This window comes from Ornithodoros turicata, chromosome 3 (assembly GCF_037126465.1).
Source record: "Ornithodoros turicata isolate Travis chromosome 3, ASM3712646v1, whole genome shotgun sequence".
In the NCBI taxonomy this organism is placed as follows: Eukaryota; Metazoa; Arthropoda; class Arachnida; order Ixodida; family Argasidae; genus Ornithodoros; species Ornithodoros turicata.
Genome location: NC_088203.1, coordinates 97,692,369 through 97,718,932, shown reverse-complemented (window position 1 = coordinate 97,718,932; position 26,564 = coordinate 97,692,369). Strand labels below are relative to the sequence as shown.

The following is a 26,564-nucleotide window of genomic DNA, read 5'->3' as shown; positions in this document are numbered from 1 at the left end:
GTTCTCTTATTGTCACAAGTATTTGAGGTTGCAGCGACCGCATGATGCGGTTCGTCAAGGTCATTGTATCATATCGTCTTTAGGTCAGCTACGTAGACGGGTAGAAATCCAGCGAACCGGTAGAGATGTAGGAAGGGAGTTGCCTCAGGACAGAAGCCGCGGCTTCTGTCCTGAGGCAGCTCCCTTCCTAGGTCAGCTACGTTATTCGTATTCAAATCGATAGCTTTCTGTAGATGCTCTAGAGGAAAGTAGAGGACGATTTAGTGATCAAGGTCATCATAGTTTCGTACGGCCACGTAGGTTGCGCTTTATGCAGATTTATGCAGATACAATATGAGACTGCAGTTACTCTTCAGCATTGTATTACACCCCCCTTACACCCCCACTGTATTACACCCTTATACATAGTATATACTGCAGCCAGGGTCGTGCTGAAGATCGGGAGGTTACGGATTCGAATCCTACTGCCGGCTGTACTGCCTCATGTTTTCCCTGTGTTTTCCGAAACTTTCCAGACGACTATCGGCACAGTTCTACATGAAGTTGGCCCAGGACGCATACAAACCCCACTCCCCCACTCCTTCCTGCTGTACTCTCTCCACCTGTACACGTCTGTACGCCGCTCATAAACACAGCTGCTTCGCGGCTCTAACATGGAATAAAAAAGAAAAGGAAAAAGAACTGTTGACGTCAATGAGAGCATAAAACGCCCGAAATTTAAACAAACGAGTTGTGACAGACACCTGAAGAAATAGCATAGTAATCACCTTAGTTACTTGAACAAATCAATAAAATCAGCACACACACAAAAAGAAAACTAGCGACTCTATCCCCGAAGTATCCTCGGTTCCAAGCCTGAGGCTTATGTTTTTTACCTGCCTTCACCGCATCATCGGGTTCCTGTAAAGCGTGCTTTGCCAGCATGTATTGGCTGTCACGTGAGGAAGCCCAATTCTAGCAGTTGTGAAGTAGTTGACACATTGTTCTTTATCGGAATCTTAATACCCATAAACATTTAAAGCTTCCGATGCATTCTGCTCCGATCCGCACTTACCTTTCAAATTAGATGTACAGGTAAACATTGCTACAGCACATATCTGCGTCTTCCAAATCCCATTTAAAATTGTGACCCCATATGTTATTTCCGTTCCAGGTTAAATTATAACTGATATAAACACTGCGAGGCTTGAAAAAAAAAACGATAGTGTGGTTTATTCACAAATTTAGCATGACCGATAAAGACTCCATGAAGAACAATATTGACGCCAACAGTGCATGATAAAGGGTGATAAAGGGACTATCACATTAGTGTTCCATCACTCTCTCTCTCTCTCTCTCTCTCTCACACACACACACACACACACAGATAGACAGACAGAAAAGAAGTTCCCCTGATTGAAGAGGCCCCAATATTTTGAGCGTAGAATTTATATGGGGATTCTTAATGTAATTCAATGAATTATTTTTAGATTATTCATTGAAATAAAAAAGAATTAACGAAATTTTATATAATCATTTAACCCTACACAAAAACGGCAGCGTCAAGACGTTACATAAACTTCCTTGCGTGCATTTCTCTAGAAATAAATAAATATAATAATAACTTATATAATATAAATAAATAATAAATAAATAAATAAACATATAAAATGCACGTTTCCCACACAAATACTTTTTGTGTCAGTTCCTTAAGGGTGCACGCTCATATCGCTCGGTAAGAAAATCAATGTTCGAATTGCCCACAGTGCTACTTTGCAGCGTATTAGCTTCTGTTACTTCCATTCAAGCGTTGCTACGATTATCGTTTTCTCTTTTGTCTGCACTCTGCAGTGTATACATGTACGAGTATCATTCGCCCGATGTGGTCTAATATTAGGGAGAACCAATCTAATAGAGTGCGAGAAACCGGTTCTTCTCCTCAGCGCTACTTTTTTGTTTGTTTGTGTTGAAAGAGGCCGCGATAGACTACTTAATCCCATTCCATAAATATTATTACTAGGCCTCTGTCTCACTACGGTCTCGTACTGATAGACTATCACAGTAGCTGTGTACAGAAGGACCGCAGCCGCACCTGAATGCAGCACTCCTACTTGTTGACAATACACACGCACCTGAACATACAGGGTCTCTTTTTTTTTAGGTGCCACATATTCTTTATTGAAAATCTATGAGTGCCCCAGATATGCCGTTTGGGCGCCTAACATACCTAGCCTGGCGGACATCTTTCCTAGCCGGTCGCATCAGTGTTCGATGACTAATTAACTAAAATCAGATAATTCACTTATTAATTAACCAGTTTTAGGAAAAACCGAGATGGCAGGATTAAAGGCCGTTGTAAACTATTCCAGCTGTCAGCGATTTCGAAATGTTTCTGTGCTCCAAGATACGAGCAGTTTTTGTTTGCTATGCAAATAAGCTGAAACCGAAGAAAAAGCGCTACTCAAGAGCGCATCATCTCCGCCGACGGGGGCTTATATGGGCGGAAAGCGGATTATCTGCCCAGTAGATTGGAACCTACTCCAATCATCTTCATAGCTCCAAGTCACGTGAATGACGTGACGTGGAATGGGCGCTGTGCTCCCTGCGTTCCCAGTCGCTGCGCTTTCGGTTTCGGCTCCTCATTTGCATATCAAAATGCGGGGATGGCTATTTTAACGCAAGGGCGTGTTTGAGGATTTGTCAGTCGTGGAATGGCTTTCAACGAGGACGGTCTCCGATTCCGCTATCTCGCTTTTGCCCAAAATCCCCTAATTAAAGAGTTTATTAATGAAGTTTTAGTAATTAGGCATCTTGTAGTTGCACACTTTCTTCGAGAGGATGCCCGCATGGCCGTAGAACTCAACTGCAAAAACGACATCTGTGCTGCTCTCATAGATTTTTAATAAAAAAATATGTGGCACCTAAAAAAAGACATCCCGTGTCTATCATCTATTGTGCTGCTTTTTCTTATGTTACTGGTGTCTCTTTTTTTGTTTTTACTTTTCGCACTTCATAGATGTGGAATCCCCGACGACTTATGAAGCTGCATATTGAAAGTGAAAGTTCATACGTGGGTTGATGTTTCTTTGTAAACCTTAGGGAAAGCCGTTCTAGCACTGAGATATATATATATATCTATCTATCTATGTTTGTAACTCAAACGTCGCCATGCCAGTACTGGACATATGCTATACGGGCAGCCAAAGAGTTCCGGCTATTTTTTTCCTTGTATCTATCTATATATATATATATATCTTTTGCAGTGCTTTTTGAAAGCGTGACACAGGTGTCATTTTCTCTCTCTTGAACCTCTTTTCTTTAAACTTTACAGCTTTCCACTTCATCGTCACAATATAATTGTTGTTGTTGTTTACAGGGACGCTTCAAAAATGTGTATCCACAGATGTCTTCCATTCTTTCTTTGCGCTATGAGTGCCGATTGTGTTGGTCGTCGAGGTTTGGTGAAGAAGCTGTTGTCTGCTGGTTGTAGAGAGGCCTCGAGGAGGTGGCATTCTCATGCATGCATTCATTCTTGCTCCGTTCAGAGGTCTGGCTTCTAAGTTATTACTAACAGCACGCATCCCTACTTTAGGCCATTCGTACGACACCGAAACGGTTGAAGGTCAAGAAATGGTGCTCTGCGACATTGGACGATGGCATACCACTACACAACACAGAGAAACGTTTCTGCACATAGACGTTTTTCTGATAAAGCTCCCCGCTCATCATCTCCAAATAAAGTTGTTGATGTTGATGTGTAGACACTACGTACTCGTGACATTAGTCTTTGTGTGTGTGTTTTTACGTATGCGTACAGCTCGCATCAGTGTTAACTTGAATGCCATTTACATGTACCCTATAGTGCAACTATGAATCTTTAGTATTCAGGTTTGGAAGCCTTTATCTCTGTGTATCATGCGCTTCTTTTATGCAAACTATTGTGCGACGCGGATCAGGTCAGGATTATAAATGAGATATAGGAATAAGTGTCAGCTCACAAAACAAAAGGGGAGAGTCATCTCGTTAAGTTTCTGCGTATCGGTTCACGTTCACGTTAAGAAACAGTTGTTTTCCTAAACCTATTTTTGTATTATGCGCCCAAATCGTTTGTCGGAACGTTTCTGCATATAAAATATGGGTGTGAAATCTCATGTAGTGGAGACCTGTCCTTATAAGGGACATTCCCTTGAGGAAAAGACAGAGATGTCTTCCCTTCACCAACAAGGAAATGTTACCTGCCGTAAGATGACTGTACTACCTCGTCTGCTTCATAGTTCTTTTGTGAATCTTTTTGATAGATTCGTACAAGTAGATTGCTTTCTATATATTGATGACAGAAGTACGTCTGTGATTCATGAGGGCATACATAATGCAGTGACACCTAGCAGCTGAATTGTTTCTCAGGGGAAGGGCATGGCTTATATCTTCGACAACATATAGTCGTTATGGAGATCGTTTTTCTTCGTATCTCAAGATCAGTGGGGCTTGGCAACGGGCGCCCCGTGTTGTCATTGTTTACCAGGGGATTGTGTGCGGACTGCGTCAATATCAATGACGCGTAATAGAGTGCCAAGGCTACAGATTACTCATTGGTATTGCAAGACTTGACGGATGATTCACGTGCGTGTTTCCTGGTGAATTTTTTTTTCGACGATTTTGCTATGCTCTATTGATCACCACAGTTATTGAACTGAAACGTGTTCTTTCAGGATTACTCAGGACAAAAGCAAACAAAGTCTGAGCAAGGCCAAATGGTCAACACATTAGCAGCGCACTACATTCGCGTATATCGAACTCGATATATTCGTAAACGGATACACTAAAACATAACGTCCATTTTTATTTTTTTTAAATAATTTTATTACCAGCGGCATGGCCGAGCGGGTTAAGGCGTCCCGCAGGTTGGTGGTAGCCAAGGTCGTGCTGAAAACTGGGAGGTGGTGGGTTCGAATCTTACCAACGGTTGTGCTGTCTGAGGTTTTCCCTGGGTTTTCCGAAGACTGTCCAGACGAATATCGGCACAGTTCACCCCTGAAATCGGCCCAGGACGCATACTAACCCTCCCGTCCCCCACTCCTTCCTGCTGTCCTCTCTCCATCTGTCCACATCCGTACGCCGTTCATTGCCACAGTTGCTTCGCGGCGCTAACACGAAATTACAAAAAAAGGAAAGCAATTGTATTCATAATCGATGAGTCTGAACAAGTTTGGGCCCCGATTTTAATAACCATGGGTCAAAACCACATTTTATTTGTACAAACATTTGTACAAACATTTAAGCGCTAAAACATTTCTTTTTGTTTGTTAGTACTGCGCATTTGGCATTAGTATTTGGCAGCATTTTATTTTGTAGCATAGTCACTGTGGTTGTGTTCTCTCTTAGCGCTTGTAATGACCAAAAATTTTAATTAATGCTAACACGAACGATACAAAGAGCATGGTATTATCTAAACCCTTCGTTAGTTTCGGTTTCTCATAAACACGGTAAAGGGCCTAAAAGACGGCCGTGGTTCGCGCATGTCCAAACTGCGTCACGTGATGATGATGCCTAGGCGATACGCGGCTTCAACTACGACTATTCCCTCTCTTTTAGATGCCACCCAGACATTCGATGAAAAACGAAGACGTAAAGCTCACTGTTCGCTTTATTTTTCCTTTTTAATTACGGTTACACTCTGTGCACATTGCTTCTGAGAAAGAGAGATATGTGCCTCGACGCACCTGCAGTGGACATAGGAAGTTACCTGCGTGCTTTTCATCCAATTTCGCGAGTACCCCCCAAGGAGTCTCTGAGGAAGTCAATGGTCGCAAACAGTTCCGTTGGGAAACAGGATGCTCTTCCGTGAAATGAAAGTGTGATTGCGCAGCGCATAGTGTTTACGTAGTTACGACATGCCACAAGGGTACTCGTTTGTTTGAAGAAAGAATGGAGCGCAATACGAGATACGAGAGAGTTTCTCGGGTAAAGATAGTCATCTAGCGAAATACAAGGTAGCAAATATCCAGGGTGTTCCACAAGAGGATGTCATTAAATTCCTAAAAATAGGTTTTGCTCCAGATAATTATGAAACTACTTGGAACACACTCATACCGACCTTTGCCACAGATTGAGACCGTTTGCATTCGTGTCACGCATAGCTCATTTTGTTAATTGAACTCGCAAATTAGCTAACCAAAGGTAGCATTTTTATGCGTGAATTCGGAAGCCTATCACCATAGCACACTATTCCAGTCAAAATCACGGGATTTTTTACAAGATTTCTACAAAAAATTGGCAGACACAAATCCGTCACTGGGTCAAGCGCGATTGCTGATACTTACGTTTGCGGAACTGTTGGCTCCGTCCAAATACCCTCCCTCCTGTGCAAGAAGAAAACGAACCATGTCGCAGTCACACCTTTTGCCCTTATCAACGTGTCCGTCGTCAGTCACCAGCCACTGATAATGACGGGTTGCGCGACGAGGCTCGCGATCGGAATAAAACTGTGCCGCTATTTGGCACTTCGCCGCGGTAAAGGCGGAGCCAAGAGTTCCGCAAACGCAAATTTCACCGAACAGACTTCGCCCAGCGACGGATTTTCGGCTGTCACATTTTTGTAGAAATCTTGTGAAAAAAAACTGTGATTTTTACTGCACTAGTGTGCTATAGCGATAGGCTTCCAAATTCATGCAGAAAAATGCTACCTCTGCCTTGCTAAGTTGCGTGTTCAATTAACAAAATTAGCTTAATTAATGCGGGACACGAATGCAAACAGCCTCAATCTGTGGTAAAAGTCTGTATATGAGTGTATTCCATGTATAGTTTCATAATTTTCTGAAGTAAAGCCTATTTTTTAGAGATTTAATGTCATCCTCTCGTCGAACACCCTGTATAATTTCAAAACCGGAGTCCTCTTCCGATAATTAAATTTCTCAATCGTCGTCTCGGTTCATTGCTCTATCTGTTTCTCATTAAATCTCTTCAATTCAAGGTACTTGAAAGCAACGCATGCGGAAGCACAACGCAATATATGGCACAACACAAGGGTGCCTGTGCTGTCAGGAATATACCGGGCGGTTATGCTGCATGTGTTTCGCTCAAGTAACATGTATCTGCACCACCAATTAGCCGAACATTATTCCCTAGTACCTTCCACCATTCTGTAACAACGTTGCCAAGATGTCTTTTCTCTCACTTCGTAATAGCATGCGCCGCATCACTGCAAATAGAAAGAGAGATCAGAATAAAAACTATGTGCTCGAAGAACCCACATAGCCCTTTTCTGGACTTTTCTAATCCCCCATTAAGATCCAGTATAGGCGCAATTATTCGTAGTGCATCAACATTAATTTTGACCGTACTGCCACCGTGAACTTCTTCCCCGGTGCATTTTTCATCCCGTTGTTCCACGCAATAAAGTCAAACCGGTACTTATTGTGCCAGCGAAGGAAACGGTTTCGTCGAAGCTCCTTCCGAATTGTGAGAAGAGTAGTCTGTGATGAATAGCGCTCATCATTTAGCTCTTTGAGCGCAGTTTCGTTCGCCGTTCTCTCGTCCCTCAAACGACTTTTTCCGCATTGAAATGTACGGCAAACATTCAGAAGCCGACTAGGTTTGCTGCTCTAATGGCTCTTTTTCTTAAAACGCGGACGAGCGTATACGTGTACAATGCCGCGTAAATAAGTGGTGAAAAGGCAGCACGAATATACATAGAAGACCCCAGACCAGAATCCAAGCGTCGAGGCGGGTTGTCATTCAAGAGAGTGGTCCGATCGTTTTGAATTGTATTTTTATACTTCCTTGTGCCATAAGCGAAGGGGCCTCATTTGATATCAGCTTCGTGCTGCATTTAAAGTCAAACTGCGTTTACATGGATGGATATGTCGACTGAAGGCCCCAGTCAACTGTATGGTTAAGGTCGATTGCAGATGGCTTACATCACTGTCGCCGATAAGGTGCCATGGGGCTCTGGAGGATTCAGTCGACTGATCTTCGCCTGACGCGCCACACTCACTTTTGAATTGTAACCTTGAAATTTAGATACGTTACACACAACTTTAGTTGTCATCGCGTAAATTATTTTACTTATCAAATAACTTTTGCAGCCTTTCGGCACCCATTTTGGCACGGCATTTTTTCATAATCATAGAGCCGTCACTTGTATTCTTTTGGATGCATTCTGCCTTCTACCAGCTAATCTTCTTTTTCCTTCGTTTCTGCCTGTCATCTACCTATTCTATTCTGAATGGGAATCTCCGGCAGTGACGTACGGGAAGTGGCCGAATAACTCGACTGACGCGGTTTACACGGGGAGCGTTAAGTAGCCTCCCGAGCGCCTTTCCCGGACCGGGGAACCTATACCCTTGGTGTCTCCACTTAACGGTGTGTTGAGGCTTTACGGAAGCCGTGCGCCTCGCACGCGCACCAGTGCTCGAGTTTCCTTCTGTCATCTGCTTCCTGTAAAACAAGCCGCACACCACTACCGCCAAACGCCATATCTATGGCCAAACGGCGCATATACCAGAAAATGTGTCACGAACCGGAAGTCATACCTCATTACCTGGCATGAGACAAGGGGCGCGCAGTGTGCACCCGGAAACGCGCACCGGAAGTTGCTTTGATGCGGTTAAGTGATCCCGGAAAATAGGGAACATCCCAGGAGCACCAACTTAACACGGCCAATGCGGAGTTCAGTGGACATTTGTCGTCTGAACTACCCTGGACGAGCGACTGATCCTTAAAGCCTGTTCCGACATACAGCGATATGATATATAGCGCTGCAAAATAGCGCGATATTTTCCCCCTCGCATTGCTCCAAACCTCTAAAAATTAGCACTTGCCGGAGTTGAGCTCGAGTCAACTTTCTCGGCGCTAATATTAGCACTACATTCGTGTTGGCCAATGAGAAGGCCCTTCAGTGGTGACGTCGCGGAAGTCGTGGAGTTGTTTTGCTTCCCGCATTTCACGGCACGGCGACCGCATTGGAACCGGCGAGTGTGCCATCCAAAATGTCTGGCAATTTATCTTATTGTCCTTCTTGATAAGGGGTTCAGTCAGTTGAACCAATCTGTTCGTCCAACGCTGTCGAGCTCTGGAGGCATCATGATAGGAGAGACCACTAAATTATAGCGCTTGCGCCACTTTGCATGTGTGAACCGCCCGATTACAGTGAGCACTGTTTTTGCGTGCTGTTTTGTAGCGCTATATTAGCTCGCAGCTATATGTCGGAACAGACCGTTACTTGCCGATTTTTGCTTTAAGACCGCTTTGTATGCAGACGATAGATCGACTTATTCAGTTAGGTCGACTTATCTGTCGTTTTCATGTAAACGCGGATTATCGGCCATACAAATACTACGCGCCTAACTGTGTATTGTTGTATTGTCGTACCCGATACGGATGAGAACTACGTGGGTACGCAGACAAATCTGTGCAGAGTTACATGACTAACTTCGTCTCCTCTGTCGAAGAGCCAGTGTTGTCCGCGACGCAAAGTCATCGTGGCGCCATCGTCCGTGTAGGTAAACAATCTGTTGTATTCCTCACGGATTCATGCAATGACGCGCAGTGTGTACAACTTTTACTGCTCTCATTAATACGTATTTCTCGTATAATATCGCTGCGTATATTTGTTATTTTTCCCTGTTTACCGGGTTGGATCATATTACCGCCAATAGTTTCCCATTCGGTCTCCTCGTCCAATAAAGTGGGAGCGCTGCCACTGCGCCTATGAGTCCCGCGGTTCGAGAGCCTCACCGCATATACTACACAAGTCATTTTCGTCTACCATATGCCGTTGAAATGACGTTTATGTGGACAGATGAAAAGTGAGAAAAGAATGAGCTCCGCTTATTTGATTTTCGGTTTCTACAAGCAAACAACTGGAATCTAAAACATTCCAACGAAAGCTCAGCGTCGTGTTCTTGTCCAATATTATCCCCGGGACTTACTTGCACCCCATGTAAGGCGCTAGGTATCTCGAAGTGGTGCTGAACGCGACCAACGTCAGGGGGAACATTCCCTTATTTGGATCCATATTTATTACATATTAAAGGAGGCGTGCCGCAGTTTTATCGTATTTATATTTTGACATCAATTGTATGGCTTTCGCTATAAAGGAAGCTGTTAACTTCTAGACCTTGACGCAGTTATGCAGGAGCCTGTAGGAGCTGCTTTTTTCTTTACACTTATTCAACCCAACTTGTGGAGGCAAAACTAAATCGTTAAGAAACAGCTTACCGAGTGGTAAAAAAGTTGAAGAAGTGAAAAATGTTGGAAAAAGAAGCGGAGGTTGACTAAAAAAAAAGCCTTCCGTTACCAGATATAGACGACTCACAAACTTGCCTCGAGATGGCACTCGCGCGACCCCCCTATGAACTCCTCTCCTTCTCGTGAAACGCTAACATTCTCAGCTGAAGACAGACAAGTCTGGTTAAAGCGAGCCCGATGACTTCGCTACCCTTAAATTTTTACCTTCACCGTGGGCGCTGCTTGCTCCCAGTGTGGCCAGGACGAAACATCTGAACACTTTTCGCTCCTCTGTCCTCATTTTCACCAACTTCACCAGAGGAATATCTGCACGCCTTTGCGTTTACTATGAGCCCCCATCTCGTTGGCGTCACCGCTGTCCCCCGGAGGACCTCATACCACACTCTGCAATATAGGCCTGTTGCAGCAGGTCTTGTTTCTTACATCCTGCTTTCGAACCACTGTTAGGCACTTTTTCGATCCTCTCTCACACATTAACTCATTAGCTCAAATCACACATTAGCACATTAACGTACAGACATTCCCCAATACATACATACTCGCTTATACACGCATATATATGTCATACGTCAGTTGACACCAGCGCTCCCTGGCCAATCTCCCTTAGTGGCTCACGGCCATCTTTTGAGAGGACGAAGAATAACGATAATAATTGGGAAACCTTTCTAACGTTTCGGAAGCGCAAAGAGAAAGCCACGGACCCATGATTTTTCCCCATACGCTCCGCAGCTCGTGAATCTCATTTCGCTCTCGATAACAAACCGCGAAACTCGCGCTAGCGTGACGTAGCATTAACATTGAAGCAAATAGCAACATTTCCGAGTGGTAAATCCACTCCGAGTAATTATTGGTCGGAGCAGCGATGAGTTTTGCACTCACCAGAGAAACCGGAATTCGTATATGTAGAATAAATGAAAGTTTTACGTCTGTAGAAAACAGGCGTTAATTGCGACCTTTCGCGCCACACACATTGCATGCACGCGTTGGGTTGGGGTTAGGGAACCTCTCTTGGTTACATTGTGTGCGAAATGGCAATTAAGCTGCAATGCTTTTCTTCAGGAAGTACTTCTCACAGTGCATGCGCGGACGCAGTATTTGTCTGCGGGAGATTTATATTTCTTTAGGGTGCTCACATACAAGACATGAAGACTGGTAAAGTGATTATTGTATTGTGCGCATCGGTGTTATGAACTTCCTTGAAGGAGAAAGTTTTCAAACAAGCTTTCGTCTCATAATACACGTAAGGCTTGTTAGCAGATTTTTTCGAAGGCATTTATCTTTGTAGACCAGTGTCGTGTGACCTTCAGGAACAAACTGAAATGTGAGGTGTAGCAAGGCAGTCAGCAGTCTCTGGTGTACGGCTAATGAGGAGGGGGAGGATGTGTTTATTCAAAAAAGAAAGAGAGGAAGAGAAAAGCAAATCGTATTTCCCTTTCCTCTTTGTCCGTGAATATCGGAATACATGTGCTGGGATCATTATGCTGAGGTTCAATGAAATTTCGCGAGCCATTGTCTTCCTCCGACATCATGACTGATAACATACGGACAGTATATGAACTGTGAAGCTTTCTATAAAACTTGAAAGTATATCAGGTAACGAAATCGCACAAAACGCATTGTTCCTCATCTTGAATAACCTACACCTTATAACCTGTATTGTCTCTGTAGAAAGTTATGTACAAAGTTTCGCAAAGTTCCTGAGTGACTTACTCTAATCATACACCATCAACACGCCGCAAGCCGTTGACGTAAAAAAAAAAGTAAGGTGACGTCAGTTGTCTTCGAAAGATCTTAAAACGCAGTCTGGAAGAATGTCGCCTTTTACAAATACGCACGACCCATCCCATATACGATAATATTTATTAATTTTGTATTTGAGCAGTCACAAGTGCGTTGTCACAATGCTAAACATTAATCTGCTATCTATAAAGAATGGCCCATCTACCAAGATGCCTCTCAATCTATTTCATGTCTGAGAATGGCTACCACGGAACAGTTACAATGGGTTGTCTACCTGAGAAACTCTCGCGGGGAAATGAGCACGAGCTCCGGCACTTGCTTCATCGTCTACGTGTAACTATATTATGTCATAAATTATATTACATTAAATATTATATTAAAGGAAGATAAAAAAAATGACTGTACTCTTTGGCGCTCTGCGAAACGCGTATGAAATGCACCAGCTCGCGTGGCTCAGTGGTTAGCGTGCTGGCCATGTCACGTCGAGAGTGGGAGCTACCCGTGTTCGAATCCCGATGCCGGCTGTGCTGTCTGGGTTTTTTCCAGGGTTTTCCTCTGACGCTTTCAGACACATGTCGGCACAGTTCCCTTAGAAGTCGGCCCAGGACGCACATTCCTCCAGGGAAGTCGTGACGTTGCCCATCTCTCTGAGGCCGACAACGGCGAACCCTTTCACAACCACCACCACCACCACCGTACGAAATGCGGTAGCGTTACTAGTATTAGAACACACGAAAGAAAACTGCTCCATTTCGGATGCGAAAGAAGCTCACTTTCGGAACCTTTAGCATATCGGCAGCACTATACGGAAACAATACAACAAAGGAAGATGTTAGATCACAGATCATCAATGACTTGACCTATCATGTTATCCGAAGCGTTATCGTTAAGACCTTTCGATCTGCTAAAGCTCGCTATTTACCCCTAAGACCATGAACCTGAACGTATGTGGGTCACGGTCCACGCAGCGCACACCATACCACTTTCAGTGAACACACAATCTGTCGTTGTGCAGTTGCGTGTGGTAGACACATTCACGCCTCCCACGATGTTCAAAATGGACGGCTCCTGTGCTGCTCGGAGCATACGCTAAGTTTCTGCGCGCCAACGTTTATGTTCGACTTCGGCCAGTGTCCGTATGGTTGTTCGGTTCGGCAGGCAAGATCGTGGGTTCGATCCCGGCCGGGAGCGGTAGCAATGTGGGGTAGATAAACGTTGCTTCCAGCACCGCGTGTCGGAGATTCCCGACGCACGTCAAAAGAACCCCGGGTGGTCCAAATTATTCGCAGTCCTACCCTGCGGCACGCGCTACATGTCGCCACACTGCGCAGACAAAGTTTACGTGTAACATCACGGTACCATTATTATTAGTACGAGCAGGCGGGTAGCGAATAGTTATTCTTAAGTATTTCGAGGTTTAGTATTTATGCAGCGTCATGCATGATTCGGCCTTCGGGAGCAACGGTAGTGCGCTTTGCCGCACGCCGTTTTCTGGATTTCTCGGCGGCACGTCGCTTACGTTCATTTTTTTTTTTTTTTTTTTTTTTTTTAGTGAAGGCGTCCGCGTCTCGGCTCTGTACTTGCGCGAATGCTCCCCAGTACGCCGTTTGCACTCTAACTCTGTGATGTCGGACGACATTGACATTAGATGAAACGCACTATAGAGATACTAGATAGTTTCAGCAGCAGCAGCAGCATTTTTCTTTCTTTTCCAATTCCAATTCCAGTTTCAGCAGGTCGCAAGCGCTTTACAAAAACGGCATAGTAAAGGAACAGATTAAAGATGTTTGTGCTGTGTTTGTCTGTTTGCGCGTTCCTCAGAGCAATTACTTTCCAACAATAAAGGAAGCTCCATGAAAGGTCCACAACATGATGTCAGCCACTTGAAAGGAATCACGTGTTCTAGGAACAGCGGTCCTAATCTACCTTCCAATCTGCTAAATCCCCGCCCACCGAAACCTTTTTTTATCAGCCGAGGCGCCCAAGAAAGAAACAAACGAGGGGCAGATGAAATATCCGCCCAGTTTGTAAAATCTTATAAAATCTACGTAAACAACGAAAATTAGAGGAGTCAGGCCAACGAATATGGTCGACATAAACACGTAAGCCTCGAACGCCTAGAAATTAATGAATTAAGCAATCCAAGCTAAACGTGTTGAAGCCAGAAATCCAACCTGGATCTTGTGATTTCCGGTCAGGTACTGTATGCTACCGCTACACACCAGACTTTCCTTGAGCTACAGTACCTCAAATACAAGGGGATTGACAACCAATAGCTATCTCATTCTCTCTCACATACCGTCCTCGTGTCTGACTGAGTGGCTGAGACATATGGAAGAAATAATTAGAATATCGTGACTGGTTGTCCATTCCCCTTGTACTTCAGGAACTCTAGCTCAAGGAAAGTCTGTTGTCGTTGTGTAGCGGTAGCATATCAGGATGGGAAATCAGAAAATCCAGGTTCGATCCCTGGCGTCAGCAACTTCTCCTTGAGTTGCTTAACTCGTACAATCTTCCCACCGCGAGAGTGAAAGAGTCCCTCTCCACTGACTCTAGGCCCAAAAGTGCATTGAAGAAATGCTATCGCATTTAATAGCGAATGTCCAGTTGCACGGAGCTATGTTTTAGATAAGGGATACTTCAAAACACAGATATATCTCAGTACGAGAACTGCCGCCCCACAGGCTAACTAATGTTCTGCCAGTTTCTTTTTTTTTTTCGTTTGCTCACGCCTTGAGCGCTGGAATCGAACGACGTTCTGCCGTCCATTCTTGTTTTTGGGTCTCTCTACGGTTAACGGATCATCGCACTTTGTGTTACGACAGCCAACTGAGTTCTTCGCTGAAAAGCTCTTCCAGCTCGTCGAGTCAGTCGTCTTCTTCCTTTGGTTTCGTTCATGGGCACCACGGGCGTTGCAATGTTAACTGGTTTAATAAAACAGTCCGGTTATCGATATCGCGCACGATTTCGCACAAGGCTTGTTTCTGTTCAGATGCAGGACGGTTTATCTTAGATGTTATCAAATTATGCATAATTTACGTATATCATTCCGCCTGTGACAATTTCAAGGATTTCAATATTCGAATCTCTCGCTACAGCGATTTGTTAGAACGATGGTTTTAATATCCACAGCTCTCGCTATAATACAGCGATTCATTAGTACAATTATTTTCATATTCGGGGGGGGGGGGGGTATGTTTCTAAAAAACAAAAAGAAAGAAAGGGAGGAAAGTATAGTCCGGCGGAGGCCAACTTGCTATTCCTTAATCAAAAGAAAAAGGAAGAAGAAAAGGAAAGAACGAGAAGAAAACAAAAGGAAAAGGAGATAAACAAAACAAAGCAGAAACGCAGACAAACACACAAGTGGGCCTTAGAGGCTGGTCGAGAGGCTGGTGTCACGAAGAAAGATCAAGAGGGTAGATGTAACCGCCTTCTGTTTGTGCAGGAACGGGCCGAGCAGGGTGGCCAAAGAGACGTTGGAGTAGCCAAGTTGTCGCAAGTAGCGTTGAAGGATGAGTCTTTGAGAGGGATACCGGTCGAGATACAAGTGGGCTTAGAGGCTGCTGGCACGAAGAAAGCTCAAGAGGGCAGTCGTAACCGCCTCCTGTTTGTGCAGGAAGGGGCCGAGCAGGGTGGCCAAAGAGACGTTGGAGGATGAGTCTTTGAGAGAGGTACCGGTTGCAGGATAATAGGTAGTGCTTAATGTCGGCTTCCACGCAACAAGTTGAGCAATTGGGGTAGTTCATCTGGTGCATTTGATACTTTAGTGAGGGTGTGCGTGCAGCATTCATTCGGAGACGAAGGATGAGTGACTCTTCAGCTCTATTGCAACGACAGGCAATAGTAAAGTCCTGCAGGAGGTCAAGGACACGTAAGAAGTGATCACATGAGGTAGAGCCAGATACTGGCTGCTGCGATCCACAAAGGGAAATTCGCAGGAGTTACTAATAGGCTAGGATTATCGGGGCAACTGGTACAACTCTTCCAGAGAGTAGTACTGGGATTCTAGGAGGTGTCCCGGGCTCGAATTTGGGGCGTCGACTGTGCTGTCCGGGTGTTTTCCCTAGATTTTCTTCAGACGTTTTGAGACAAATGTTCTTTGTGAAGTCGGCCCAGGACGGACGATCCCCCCCTGGGACAGTCGTGACAAGCAGTTTCACCCAACCAAGCAACCACCTCTTTCAGCTCCGCGTCGTCTTCCTTGCGTATAGGGCATGCGATGTTAGATACATGTCTGTTTGCTGTTCTTAATTGTGCGCCAATTCAGATAGTTGTTCTAAAAGGTGAGTTATTCTCAATCCCAGTACTACAGACGAACACTGCCTAAAGCGCGGAGATCCGTGACGACGTAGGTTATCCGCATAACGACAGTTTGCTAGTCGAACATCGATGAACGACTAGGAAGTTAGATAGCAGACAGGTCGCCGGACGGAATCGCGATGTACAAGCTGAGGGGATGCTCTGTGGTGCTTGCAATTCTGCCAGTCTAAGAGAGCTGGCAAGCAATGCAAATTCATTAGCAGGACGTTTGGGAGAGCATTTTAAGCACAGTACGCGAATAGCTTCGGTAGAGCGGATCATCATCTCTCATTACCTACTAATGGCACTGGGGCAGCGCCCAGCCTGCTGGCCGGCATCAGCCCCATCTCATCATCGTGTCTTTATGTGTGTGTGTTCGGTAGAGCGGCGACATCTATTGGCAGGTTCTTCCATGACGTTAATGCTGTACATGACGTCTAACAGGCTGCGTCGAGCCTGGTAGGGTGCAGTTTACGGACGGTTGAGTTTCCGCATAACCCAGTGTAGTTGAGGCTTTCTAACATGAGGTCTGTCTAAGTCGCCTGCAGCGAATTATACGGCTTGATTACACGCGTCGTTACCGACGTCGGACGAGGTGCGTAGTGGCGAAACCGAAATAGTGTTGCAGACACAGCGAGAGATCTGGTAGGCATCGCCAAGGATGGACGTATGAGACGATTCTCGTCGTCCACGTGACAGGCCTTCAAAAGACGTTGTTTCATAGGAATACATTTTTTTTAATAGTGTGTGATGGGTCGCTGCACTATTTTGTTTTTATTTGAGTTACTGAAGGATGGTAAAGGAGCTAAGGCACAAGTGAGCACAAGCGGTACATATTCCAAACGGTAAAAGTCGAGACAAACCCCCGTCACGTATTTTTACCAGTTGAATGATGATCTACGTTACGTGCTGTGATAAGCTACTCAACAATTCGACATGAAGCAAGACTTGGAGTATGATCATTATATATTCAGTAATGTTTTGTAACATCGTTTGTATGTGTAACATCATTAATTTCAATAATTGCTTTTTCAGGATAAAATGCACTTGTAACACTGTCACTTGCCGGTACATTATATCACTAGCCTTCCCAGGTGTGTCGTTGTCAATGACTTTGCGAACGCTGAAGTGCCTGGACGCCTTCGCAACTCTATACCAATCCCTATGTAGTTGACGTACGGGACGCACGAACTCGTCAAGGAAACTTAACAGGCATGAAACCTACACGGGCTTTGTTGGACCCTCACAAATTAGTGTAAATTAGAACTTCGTCCAAGGTTTCCTTATCATGTGAATACCCGCGGAAACATAAAAAGAAACCCACAGCTGCGGCACTTGCTCAGTAGTTACCCGCTTATATCGCGGTGGCTTTTATGACGGTAATTGCTTTGCTGGAATATTAGAAATGTATGTAGAAGGTAACTTTTATCATTGTTGTTGTTGTTGTTACTTTTATCATTTTCAAACGTGAGCACTAGATGGACAAAACAAAGCATATATTTTCCAAAGCTGCATTGATGAACACCGCTCGTGAAAATCTGTTAGACAGCACCGTAGCAACGCTTTTGAGTCTATAAGGGAAATTGTGGCAGTTTACATGGGCGATTTTATAAATATCCCAACCGGAAAACAGACATACAAACAATGCTGCCGCAGAAAAAGACGCCTCCTCTATGATAGCGACCGACTGAGAAACCTTCCCATTCCACTGCTATAGAGGTCAGAGGCTATAATGCAGACGAAACCTCGCTGACGTGAGGACGTGGAACGAAGAAACCCAAGACACTCACTTCGGAACGCGCATGCAACCTTTTCCCCTGGAAAACCTGCTGGCGCGGAGAAGAAGGTAAACGCCGAAAGCGCTGCTGGTAGTTACAGGCACACTGTGAAGCACACACATAACTATCTACTTGTTTCAACGACGTGTACTGCTCGCTACAGAGTCGAACGAACGGACAACAACAAGCGGACGATCGCCTTACTAGGGAAAAGAATGGCATACTCGGCAAACCTACCCGAGATTTTTTAAACACAGTTAGTCATTTGTGTGATCACGCCACACAGGCTAGAAACTGTCATGCCATCCATACGTTTCAGACTGGACAGCAAATCACTTTGTACGCATAAGTGCTGTGCTATTGGTAACTTTGGCATTGATAAATTACACGACTCACACTGGACATAAAAGGGGATATTCTTTTCCTGCTCCTTCAATTTCCCTGTATATGCCATTGCTATATCAGCCTTCACTAAATAACCTTCTTGCAAAGAAACGTAACTCGCAAGTAAACACTCGCTCTTATCCGCCCGTCTATTTACGCAGAAGCCCTCTGTTTCCTTTAGGGGAGCTCAAGAACGAAAGTTGTTTACTATAGCAAGCCCTACTCACTGCAGTACGATTGCTGCTCTAACACGTCATCTCCGCACACTCGTAACCGTGTACTAACACGAGCGACATTCCTCGCAGGAGCGGAAGAAGCGAAAAACGTCACGTACATTGCTAACCGTGGGGAATATCCTGCGGCGCAGCCATAAGACATTCTGTAGCAGACGACATGACAAACGCTGACGGTGTCGTCTGCTAAGATGTTCCTCACCGTGTGAATGCTCAACATAACACGGGACGGAACTTCGCCTCTGTGAGCAGTGTTTTCTCTTTTTCTTCCACTAGAATATTCCGTGAGGATGTCGCTCATGTGAATACACAGTGAGAGTAATCTTCTGCTCCTAATATCGGCAGCTTGCGAGCTAAAACTTTCAAACTTTCAAAAACCAAAGTAGGTGCATACCTACCTGTGGTAAACTACAGACGAAACTTGTAATCCACGCTGTGAGAAGCATAATCTTTCCCCTCCGCTGGGCGTAGTTCACTTTTAGTGGATGCAAGATAGCATAGTATCTATCCAAACTGATACACACAAGCACCATCGAGGATAAGTAAGGCCCAAAGGCCCGTAGCACCTGCATCGTCTTGCACATCGCATTTCCTGCCAACCACTGCACCGTCAACCTCCAGATTACTTCCAGAGGGATCATGAAGAACGTCACAATCAAGTCGGCCAGCGCCAAGTGCATGATCATCAGTTTTATCCGCGATTTCCGATGCCGCTTGCCCAATAAGCTGATGAACACAGGTACGTTCCCGGATGTAGCAACAACGAAGAGGACGATGTAGATGATAACTTGCACCATGGCATGTGTGTTGAATCTGAGATCTTCGGGCAGGTTCTCATTGTCGTCGTACGTTGCGTTGAGGAAAACTTGAGGCGTAACAGAGAAGTTCGATCCTTCGGGATCGAGCATGTTACGAAGTCCCTGCATTGGCATGTCGATCGTCCAGATAGTCATTGTGTTCAGCGGGAGATAATGAGGGAGATAGAATGTAACAGTGAAGAGTTGGTAGCACATATTTGTTTGAAAACTTGAAAAATAAGATTAAGCTGATTTAAGACCCTGCGTAGTGTTCGGCTTCCTGTGGTCCCTTCGCTTTCTGATGCAGTACGCCAGAAACTGCTGGAAAGAGGGGCTGAAGAGGTTCGGTTGATCTCTCGTTGGTATTGTGTTGTAAAGACTTTTGCGAGGCGTAGGGCTATTTGTCGATGGTCGGAGGCCAAGGTAAGTGGACACCGCACACGATAAACAGTTTTGAACTGACGTGACGGCGAAGAGGTATGCATGACAGTGTGCAATGCCGTGAAGTGAACGCTAGTAGGAGAAGTATCGGCTGTTTATGAAACAACTGCCAAAATATCCATGGAAAATCGCACTGAACTTGTAGGGCGACACGCTTTGTCGTAATACTATCCTCCTGCACTGTCGCACGCTTTACGAGGCCACTGCGAACATCGGACGCTTCGCAAGAATAAATAACACTTCGCACCTAGAATCACTTTCCATGACTTTCGCTTAGGAATCCGTACTGAGCGAAGTCAAGAGAGAGTTTCTCCCTTGACTAAAAAAAAAATCATCATTGACCACTAGATTAACACGCTGCAGGATCGGAGTACTCCACTGAAACTCACATCATCCCAGACACCCGCTTGTAACCGCAGCAAACAAAAATATCGACTCCCAAACTTTTACGGCCGGTTCTGCATCCACACCGACCACCATCACCCCACCATACCGGCGAAGTTTGTCGCAAACTTCAGGAAGTTCACGGGAGAAACTTTCCGCAAACTCTTACGAACCACACGAAAAGTCCGCCTGTGCCTTTCAACGCACAAAAATCCCACTAGGATATCATCGCAAATGTTGATCGATTGTATCCCCACGAGCACTCATGATTCCGTTGAGCGTCCTTGAGGATCAGTGGTAATGTGCAGAGCAGAGTCACATCTGTTCGATGCCTCCTGACCGCGTCCAAGTGAAACTGAGGGGCCCGTCTGAGAAAGATGTGAGCTTGGGCGCCCTCTATGAGGTAGTTGCGGTAGTCCCCGGCAGTCGCGCGATCGATACCTGAAGGCCTGTTTGGGATTTCTCTTTGTGTTTTATAATTTTTTTTCTCATTTGTCCGTACCTATTCTTTTTCCCTCCCTCTCTTTCTATTCCTGTCCACTAATCATCCGCCGTTTCCTGTAAACGTATTTTCATTCGCGATGTATTATTTTTCGCGAATTTCGCGACCGCTAAAAAATCGCGAAACACTGTACTCGCGCACACAGCTTGACGTTTATCCCGTGAAAGGGAACAACCTTGGAATTGCGAAATTAACTACTCGCGAATACCTTCGCAAATGACTGAATGCGTAATTCGCGAAAATTAATACATCGCAAATAAAAATACGTTTACAGTATGTGATTCTCGTATTGGAGAGGCGGCTCGACGCACAATGATGCACAATATGAGCAAGACCAAATTGCACTGCACGCATAAGTGCTACATACTCTGGTGCTAATCAGTATGACGTTGCGTAATTATTGTTCACTTTTTGTTGTGTGTGTGTGTGTGTGTGTGTGTGTGTTTGTTTTTGTTTTTTTCACTGTTATGGGAGCGCAAACAAAACGATTGCCACTCTCTCATAATTGTTTCATGTGTGAAGATAAAACTTTATATTACTGGAACCGCATAATATCATAATGCCCTGTACGCGAATTGCAGATAAGTATTGGGAACGGGACCAGCTTTCCTTTTTCTTCTTTTTGAAACAAACTGAAGTCGAAGGTGCGCTTCATTTCTCATTTTCTTCGGTCGGTTCGGTTCGGGTTCTCTGTTTGATCTGTGGACAGCGAAAGAACGAAGCTTGGCTTCACATCCCACTTTATTGCCGAAGGTGACACCTCGACATTCGTATAGTATTATGTCTGACGTCAAACACTCTGGATCAGTCATTCGAGATCGAAGCATGACGTTGCCTTCTCCCTCTTTCTTGCGTGCTTTCCTGCTCTGGTCTCCCTTCAACTCCGCATACCGGGCGTAGGGGGGGGGGGGGGGGGAGCAAAAGGGAGCCTGCTCTTCTTATATTACAGAGAGGTTCTGATATTTGGTTGTGGCATATGTCTTGGAGTGAGAGCACCTTTGTTTAACGCGGTCTGCCTTGATGGACCGTGTTTCGATATGCGGTGGTGTGGTCGCAGGGTAGCTTTGTTTGCCGAACTGCTCCTGGAAAAATTTTTCCTGTCTTTCTTTTTACTTTTTTTTTGTGTGTGCTTCCGTTTTGTTCATTTTTGGTCAGCATCCCGTTCTCTCCACCGCGTTCGACATGTCAGCAACGTGCTGGCTTGAAACCGTTGATTGAGCCCGCCACCACGACCTCACCGTTGCGGAAAGCGTGAACTTTTGAACCGCTTTGATTCGTTAAACCTGTGGAAGACCACACTTTCAAACTACAAACGGGAGAAGTCACGAATACCAACTCATACTGTCAGGTAATCAATGCTTTTGCTACGTGTAATTCACGTAACACACATAGCCTGAAAAATGGTACGGGAGCGAAGACACTCAAGTGAAGAATAGTTGAAAGCTTGTTTCTATTTTTGACGTCGAGTTCCGATACTTCATGTTGTGGACACTTAAGAAAGTTCATGTAAGGTTTCCTCGTTACGGTTTGATTTGAGGTTGACTTACTTAAATATATAAGTAATCTAATTTTAATGTATTACAAAGACGGTTAAGAGCATCAGCTGTTTACTATATACACATTAAAAACAAGACTTTCCTGCAGTAGGCTGCACTTCTTCAGGTTTGAGGACCTGTTACAAGTGGTGAAGCATATATAAAAAATTATATATATGCTATATTATATATGCTTCACCACTTGTAACAGGTCCTCAAACCTGAAGAAGTGCAGCCTGCTGCACGAAAGTCTTGTTTTTAATGTGTATATAGTAAACAGTTTATGCTCTTAACCGTCCTTTGTTATTTTTGAATGTGCATCGCCGGAAACTTGTACATTGTTTTTCTTCACGTTCTTTAATGTATTAGTTAGTTGTAATGAACTACTTAAATTAACTAAATTAAATTCCAATTCTTCGCCAAATTAAACTCTAAGTCCAGAACCTAGAGGACTTCTGCAGCGAAGGGAGTCCCCCTTAATATTTTCTCCTCTGCACCTGTATCCCTTTTGTGCTTGTATTCGGCAAAGTCCGCCAAACCTTTGCTCTGTAGGAACAACAGAAGAAGCAAGTCGCATGGTCAAAGAAAAGAAATTTCTTTCGAAGCGAGGAGGAAATTATACGAAATTTGACATATAAAACAATGCATGCATGCATAAATGCGCGTAAAGATAAAAAAGACGAACGTAAAAACGGGATATGATTTTTTTACGAACGGCTGCCCTAATGTGTCCCACGCGAGACACTGTAACGTGGATGGTTAAGGGGCTGTTTCCTTTTACTGCTTTTTTATTGTTTGCAAGTGTTTATTACGGAAAGAGTCCTATGCTTACAATGAGGAAGATTCCAGCACCATTGAGCCATGTGCTTCAAAGGGCGAATAAAAATGAATGCGCCCAAAACCAAATGTTGTAATTCCAAAAGTTCTCAAATGTATTCTATGCTATAACATGTTGGGGAGTTTCCGTAATAAAACTTATATCCTGCAAAATTGTAAATGTTACAAATTTTAACTGTCTCGGTGTCACTGTTTAATTTTTTCGAGTTTTGCGCGATGCTCACGCTGGCTGTGTGTCTTTCCTGGAGCTCCAAAAACGTTGGTCCTTTTGAAAAGGCTACTAAAGAAGAGCGCTGAAAGGTGCGCTTTCCCTCTCCCTCTCCTTCTCAAGAAGCGCGAAAATGTTTAGAGGACTCAGATTTGTCTCTTCAAATCATCTCCCGCGATGATTGGCCAAATCGTTTGCGGAGACCAATGGGAGCGCACGTCATGGAAACACAAGAACATAAACGTATTGTTGACGTGCCAACGTACTCTAAACTGCACCCACGCATTAGGTCCAGTCGTTAATGTTCAGCTGAGGAGAAGTCCAAAGCGTAACACTACATGTGTCGCGTATAGGTGATGTTTCTGTTTAGCGCCTCCTCGACTCGTTCCGCAGACCTTCGGGCCTCGAGCCCTTTAGGGAGTTATAGTATTCCACCTCTTTGCTCCCTAATTGCCCGCTTCGTCCTCGCTAAAGTGGAACTCGTGTAAATGAACGGCTTAAGAGGAAATCGCTGGTTCCGTAAACAAACAAAGTATCTTTCCGGGGGCAATTAGCTCGCTGATTTTCGCCTCATTTGAAAACTGGCTGATGGCGGAGGAATGACCTTTATGGAAGACCCTCCAGTGTGATGGAACGGGAAACGTTGTCGTAGATTTTGAGGATTTTAAAATATTTTATGCTTACAGAATATGACGCAGTGTTTCATGCTGAATGTTGTTAGCAGTCCTCTGTCGTAGTCGCAATTTTTTGTTTTCATTGTACCCAATTAATTAATTGGATCAGACTAATACGCTCTCTTTTACTATGCTGGTTTAAGGTGCGTGAGGGTATTTGGAAAGTTGTAGAAGCCCCATCACAAACACCGAACCGTAATACATGTAATGATGTACTTTAATTCATCGCTTATATTTCTTCTGTATAGGAAGACGGACGCGGCACCCCTAACCCTTTATGGGATTTCTTTAAATCCTATACACATTTTTAAATTTCTGTTGCGCCACAAGCAATTGTTTAATTAGCGGTACTGTCATGCTCTGTATCCCAATCACCATCGGTGCTTGTTTCCTGTGTGCTTTTTCCTTCCTAATCTTCCTTTTGTACAGCCAGTGGAGGGCAGCTCAAGTATTGTGCTTGTACGTAACTTTAACTTCATTCTCATATCATACATCTAATGTTTCGCGCGTAATGGGATAGTGTACTGCTCTCCAGCGGTGAATCACCCCATGTCATAGTCACGATTTATTCTTCGTTGTCGTTGTTTAAGTGACGTGTAATATGTTCTAGTTGGTAGGTTTCAGTCATGTAGTGGTTAATGAGGTTATATTCTCAGAGTGGCATTTAGAACGTTTCCTACAGCGTTTAGAAGATGACAAAAAATATCTATACATGCTTCGCTCACTTTTGTGATCACTCACACAATGAAGATGCCTGAAATGACAATCGTGTTCTCATGAAGCGCTAGAGGTAAGTACGTATGTATCAAAAATCTATACATCCAAGAATATCTCGTCTACGTTGAGCACTCTACGTCCTGCGCTAAGTTTTCTCAGCAACGGTTATCCGAGAAGACCCGCTAATATTTCAGATGCAAGCTAGGGACAAAGTGTAATATCGCGAAATATTACACACATAACACCTAACAAAATCAGTGTGTTGCTACAGAGACGGAGATGGAGGATGTAGCACCACCTTATTGTATCTACGTGGCACAGATTTTCGTTTTCGTTTTTTTTTTTTTTTTTCTCTACTGAGAGGACGACTGGACAGCCGTGACTGGAGCTCCTTCAGGAATGTGTGGGTCGTAATTAACGATGGAAGGCGCAGTTTCTCTCTGTCTCTCTCTCTCTCTTTTTTTTTTTAATGTCTGACTAGGACGAATGCCTTTAAGCTCTGGCAAGCGTTCAGCGTGTATGCTTTGCAAGAGTTCCAAGAGTTCAACAAGCTTTTTCTTTGAGGATTTTGACCCTGTCGTCTCACTATGCGCGGTCCTCACACTAAGTTCTTCCATCGTTATCGTCTATACGTTCGTTTTGTTTTTAACAACACCACAGTCACAAACTGTTGGCGACAAGGTTCTTTGTTCTGCCCGTCCAGTCCGGTCCGAGTGTCTCCCGGTTCCTTTCGCTCAACTATATGTACCAGCTAGCCTGCTCTCTTGCCCTTCTTTAGAAATGCGTCCCTAACTTTTGAGGAGTGGTTGGGTCTAAGAAGTTTAATGGTTATTCAAGTGACGTGTATTTCGCAATAGCTCTACCTTAATACGCGGCAGAAAGCTGTGGTACTGCTGGATTTATACTAATTTCAACCTCAAACGGAAATAACTATACGTGACGTGAGTGAAAGACGAGATCAAAAATAAAGGTTGAAGTCTCACATATAGCATTTTGCATACATGTTGGCACAGGCACCTCCGAACATATATTTCGTGAATTCTTTCAGATTCAATTACAACGATAATAATATGTGACCCTGGTAAATGAAATGTCGCAAAGGAACATTAGTATAGCATGTAATAACTTACCTGAACTCAAGTTAGCTGACGCTTTCCTGTATACGTAGCTCAAGTGGCCCAGCTCATTACCACCCAACTACACTCTAAAAACAGAACTTCACCGCATAGCACGCTGTGCGCCAACCATTGCCAATGCAATGATGGGGCTATCGATTCTGGTTCGAAGAGAGAGTTGGACGTACGCCTTTTTGTGGCAATTTGGGTATATGATAATTGCCACAGAAAGGCGTGCGCCCCCCTCTCTCTTCGAATCAGTAGCGATAACTCTATCATTCTTGGCAATGGTTCGCGCAGAGAGTGCTATGCGGTGAAGTTCTGTTTTTAGAGTGTAGGTATGTGCCTTCGTGTCCGTACGTATACGTACGTACGTACGTACGTACGTACGTACGTACGTACGGACGTACGGACGGACGGACGGACGGACGGACGGGCGGGCGGGCGGGCGGGCGGACGGACGGACGGACGGACGGACGGATGGATGGATGTCTGTCTGTCTGTCTGTCTGTCTGTCTGTCTGTCTGTCTGTCTGTCTGTCTGTCTGTCTGCCTGTCTGTCTGTCTGTCTGTCTGTCTGTCTGTCTGCATGCATGCATGCATGCATGCGTGTGTGTGTATGCATGCATGTATGTATGGATGGATGAATGGATGGATAGATGTGTGTGTGTGTATGTACCCGTATGTATGTATG

The 26,564-nt window shown here is 44.5% G+C and overlaps 1 protein-coding gene across 3 annotated transcripts in view; it reads right to left on the bottom strand.

The window, feature by feature from the left end:
* LOC135388946 (adipokinetic hormone/corazonin-related peptide receptor variant I-like) overlaps positions 1-26,564 on the bottom strand; it is a 64,450-nt gene that overhangs the window by 6,082 nt on the left and 31,804 nt on the right. For 2 of the 3 annotated variants that reach the window (XM_064618829.1, XM_064618830.1), the window contains exon 1: positions 19,060-20,604. The exons of the other annotated variant lie outside the window; for it this stretch is intronic. In XM_064618829.1, the coding sequence (XP_064474899.1) occupies positions 19,060-19,674 (615 nt within the window). In that variant the 5' untranslated portion in view covers positions 19,675-20,604. Of the gene's footprint in view, positions 1-19,059; positions 20,605-26,564 lie in introns of those variants that run through there. 3 annotated transcript variants of the gene reach the window in all.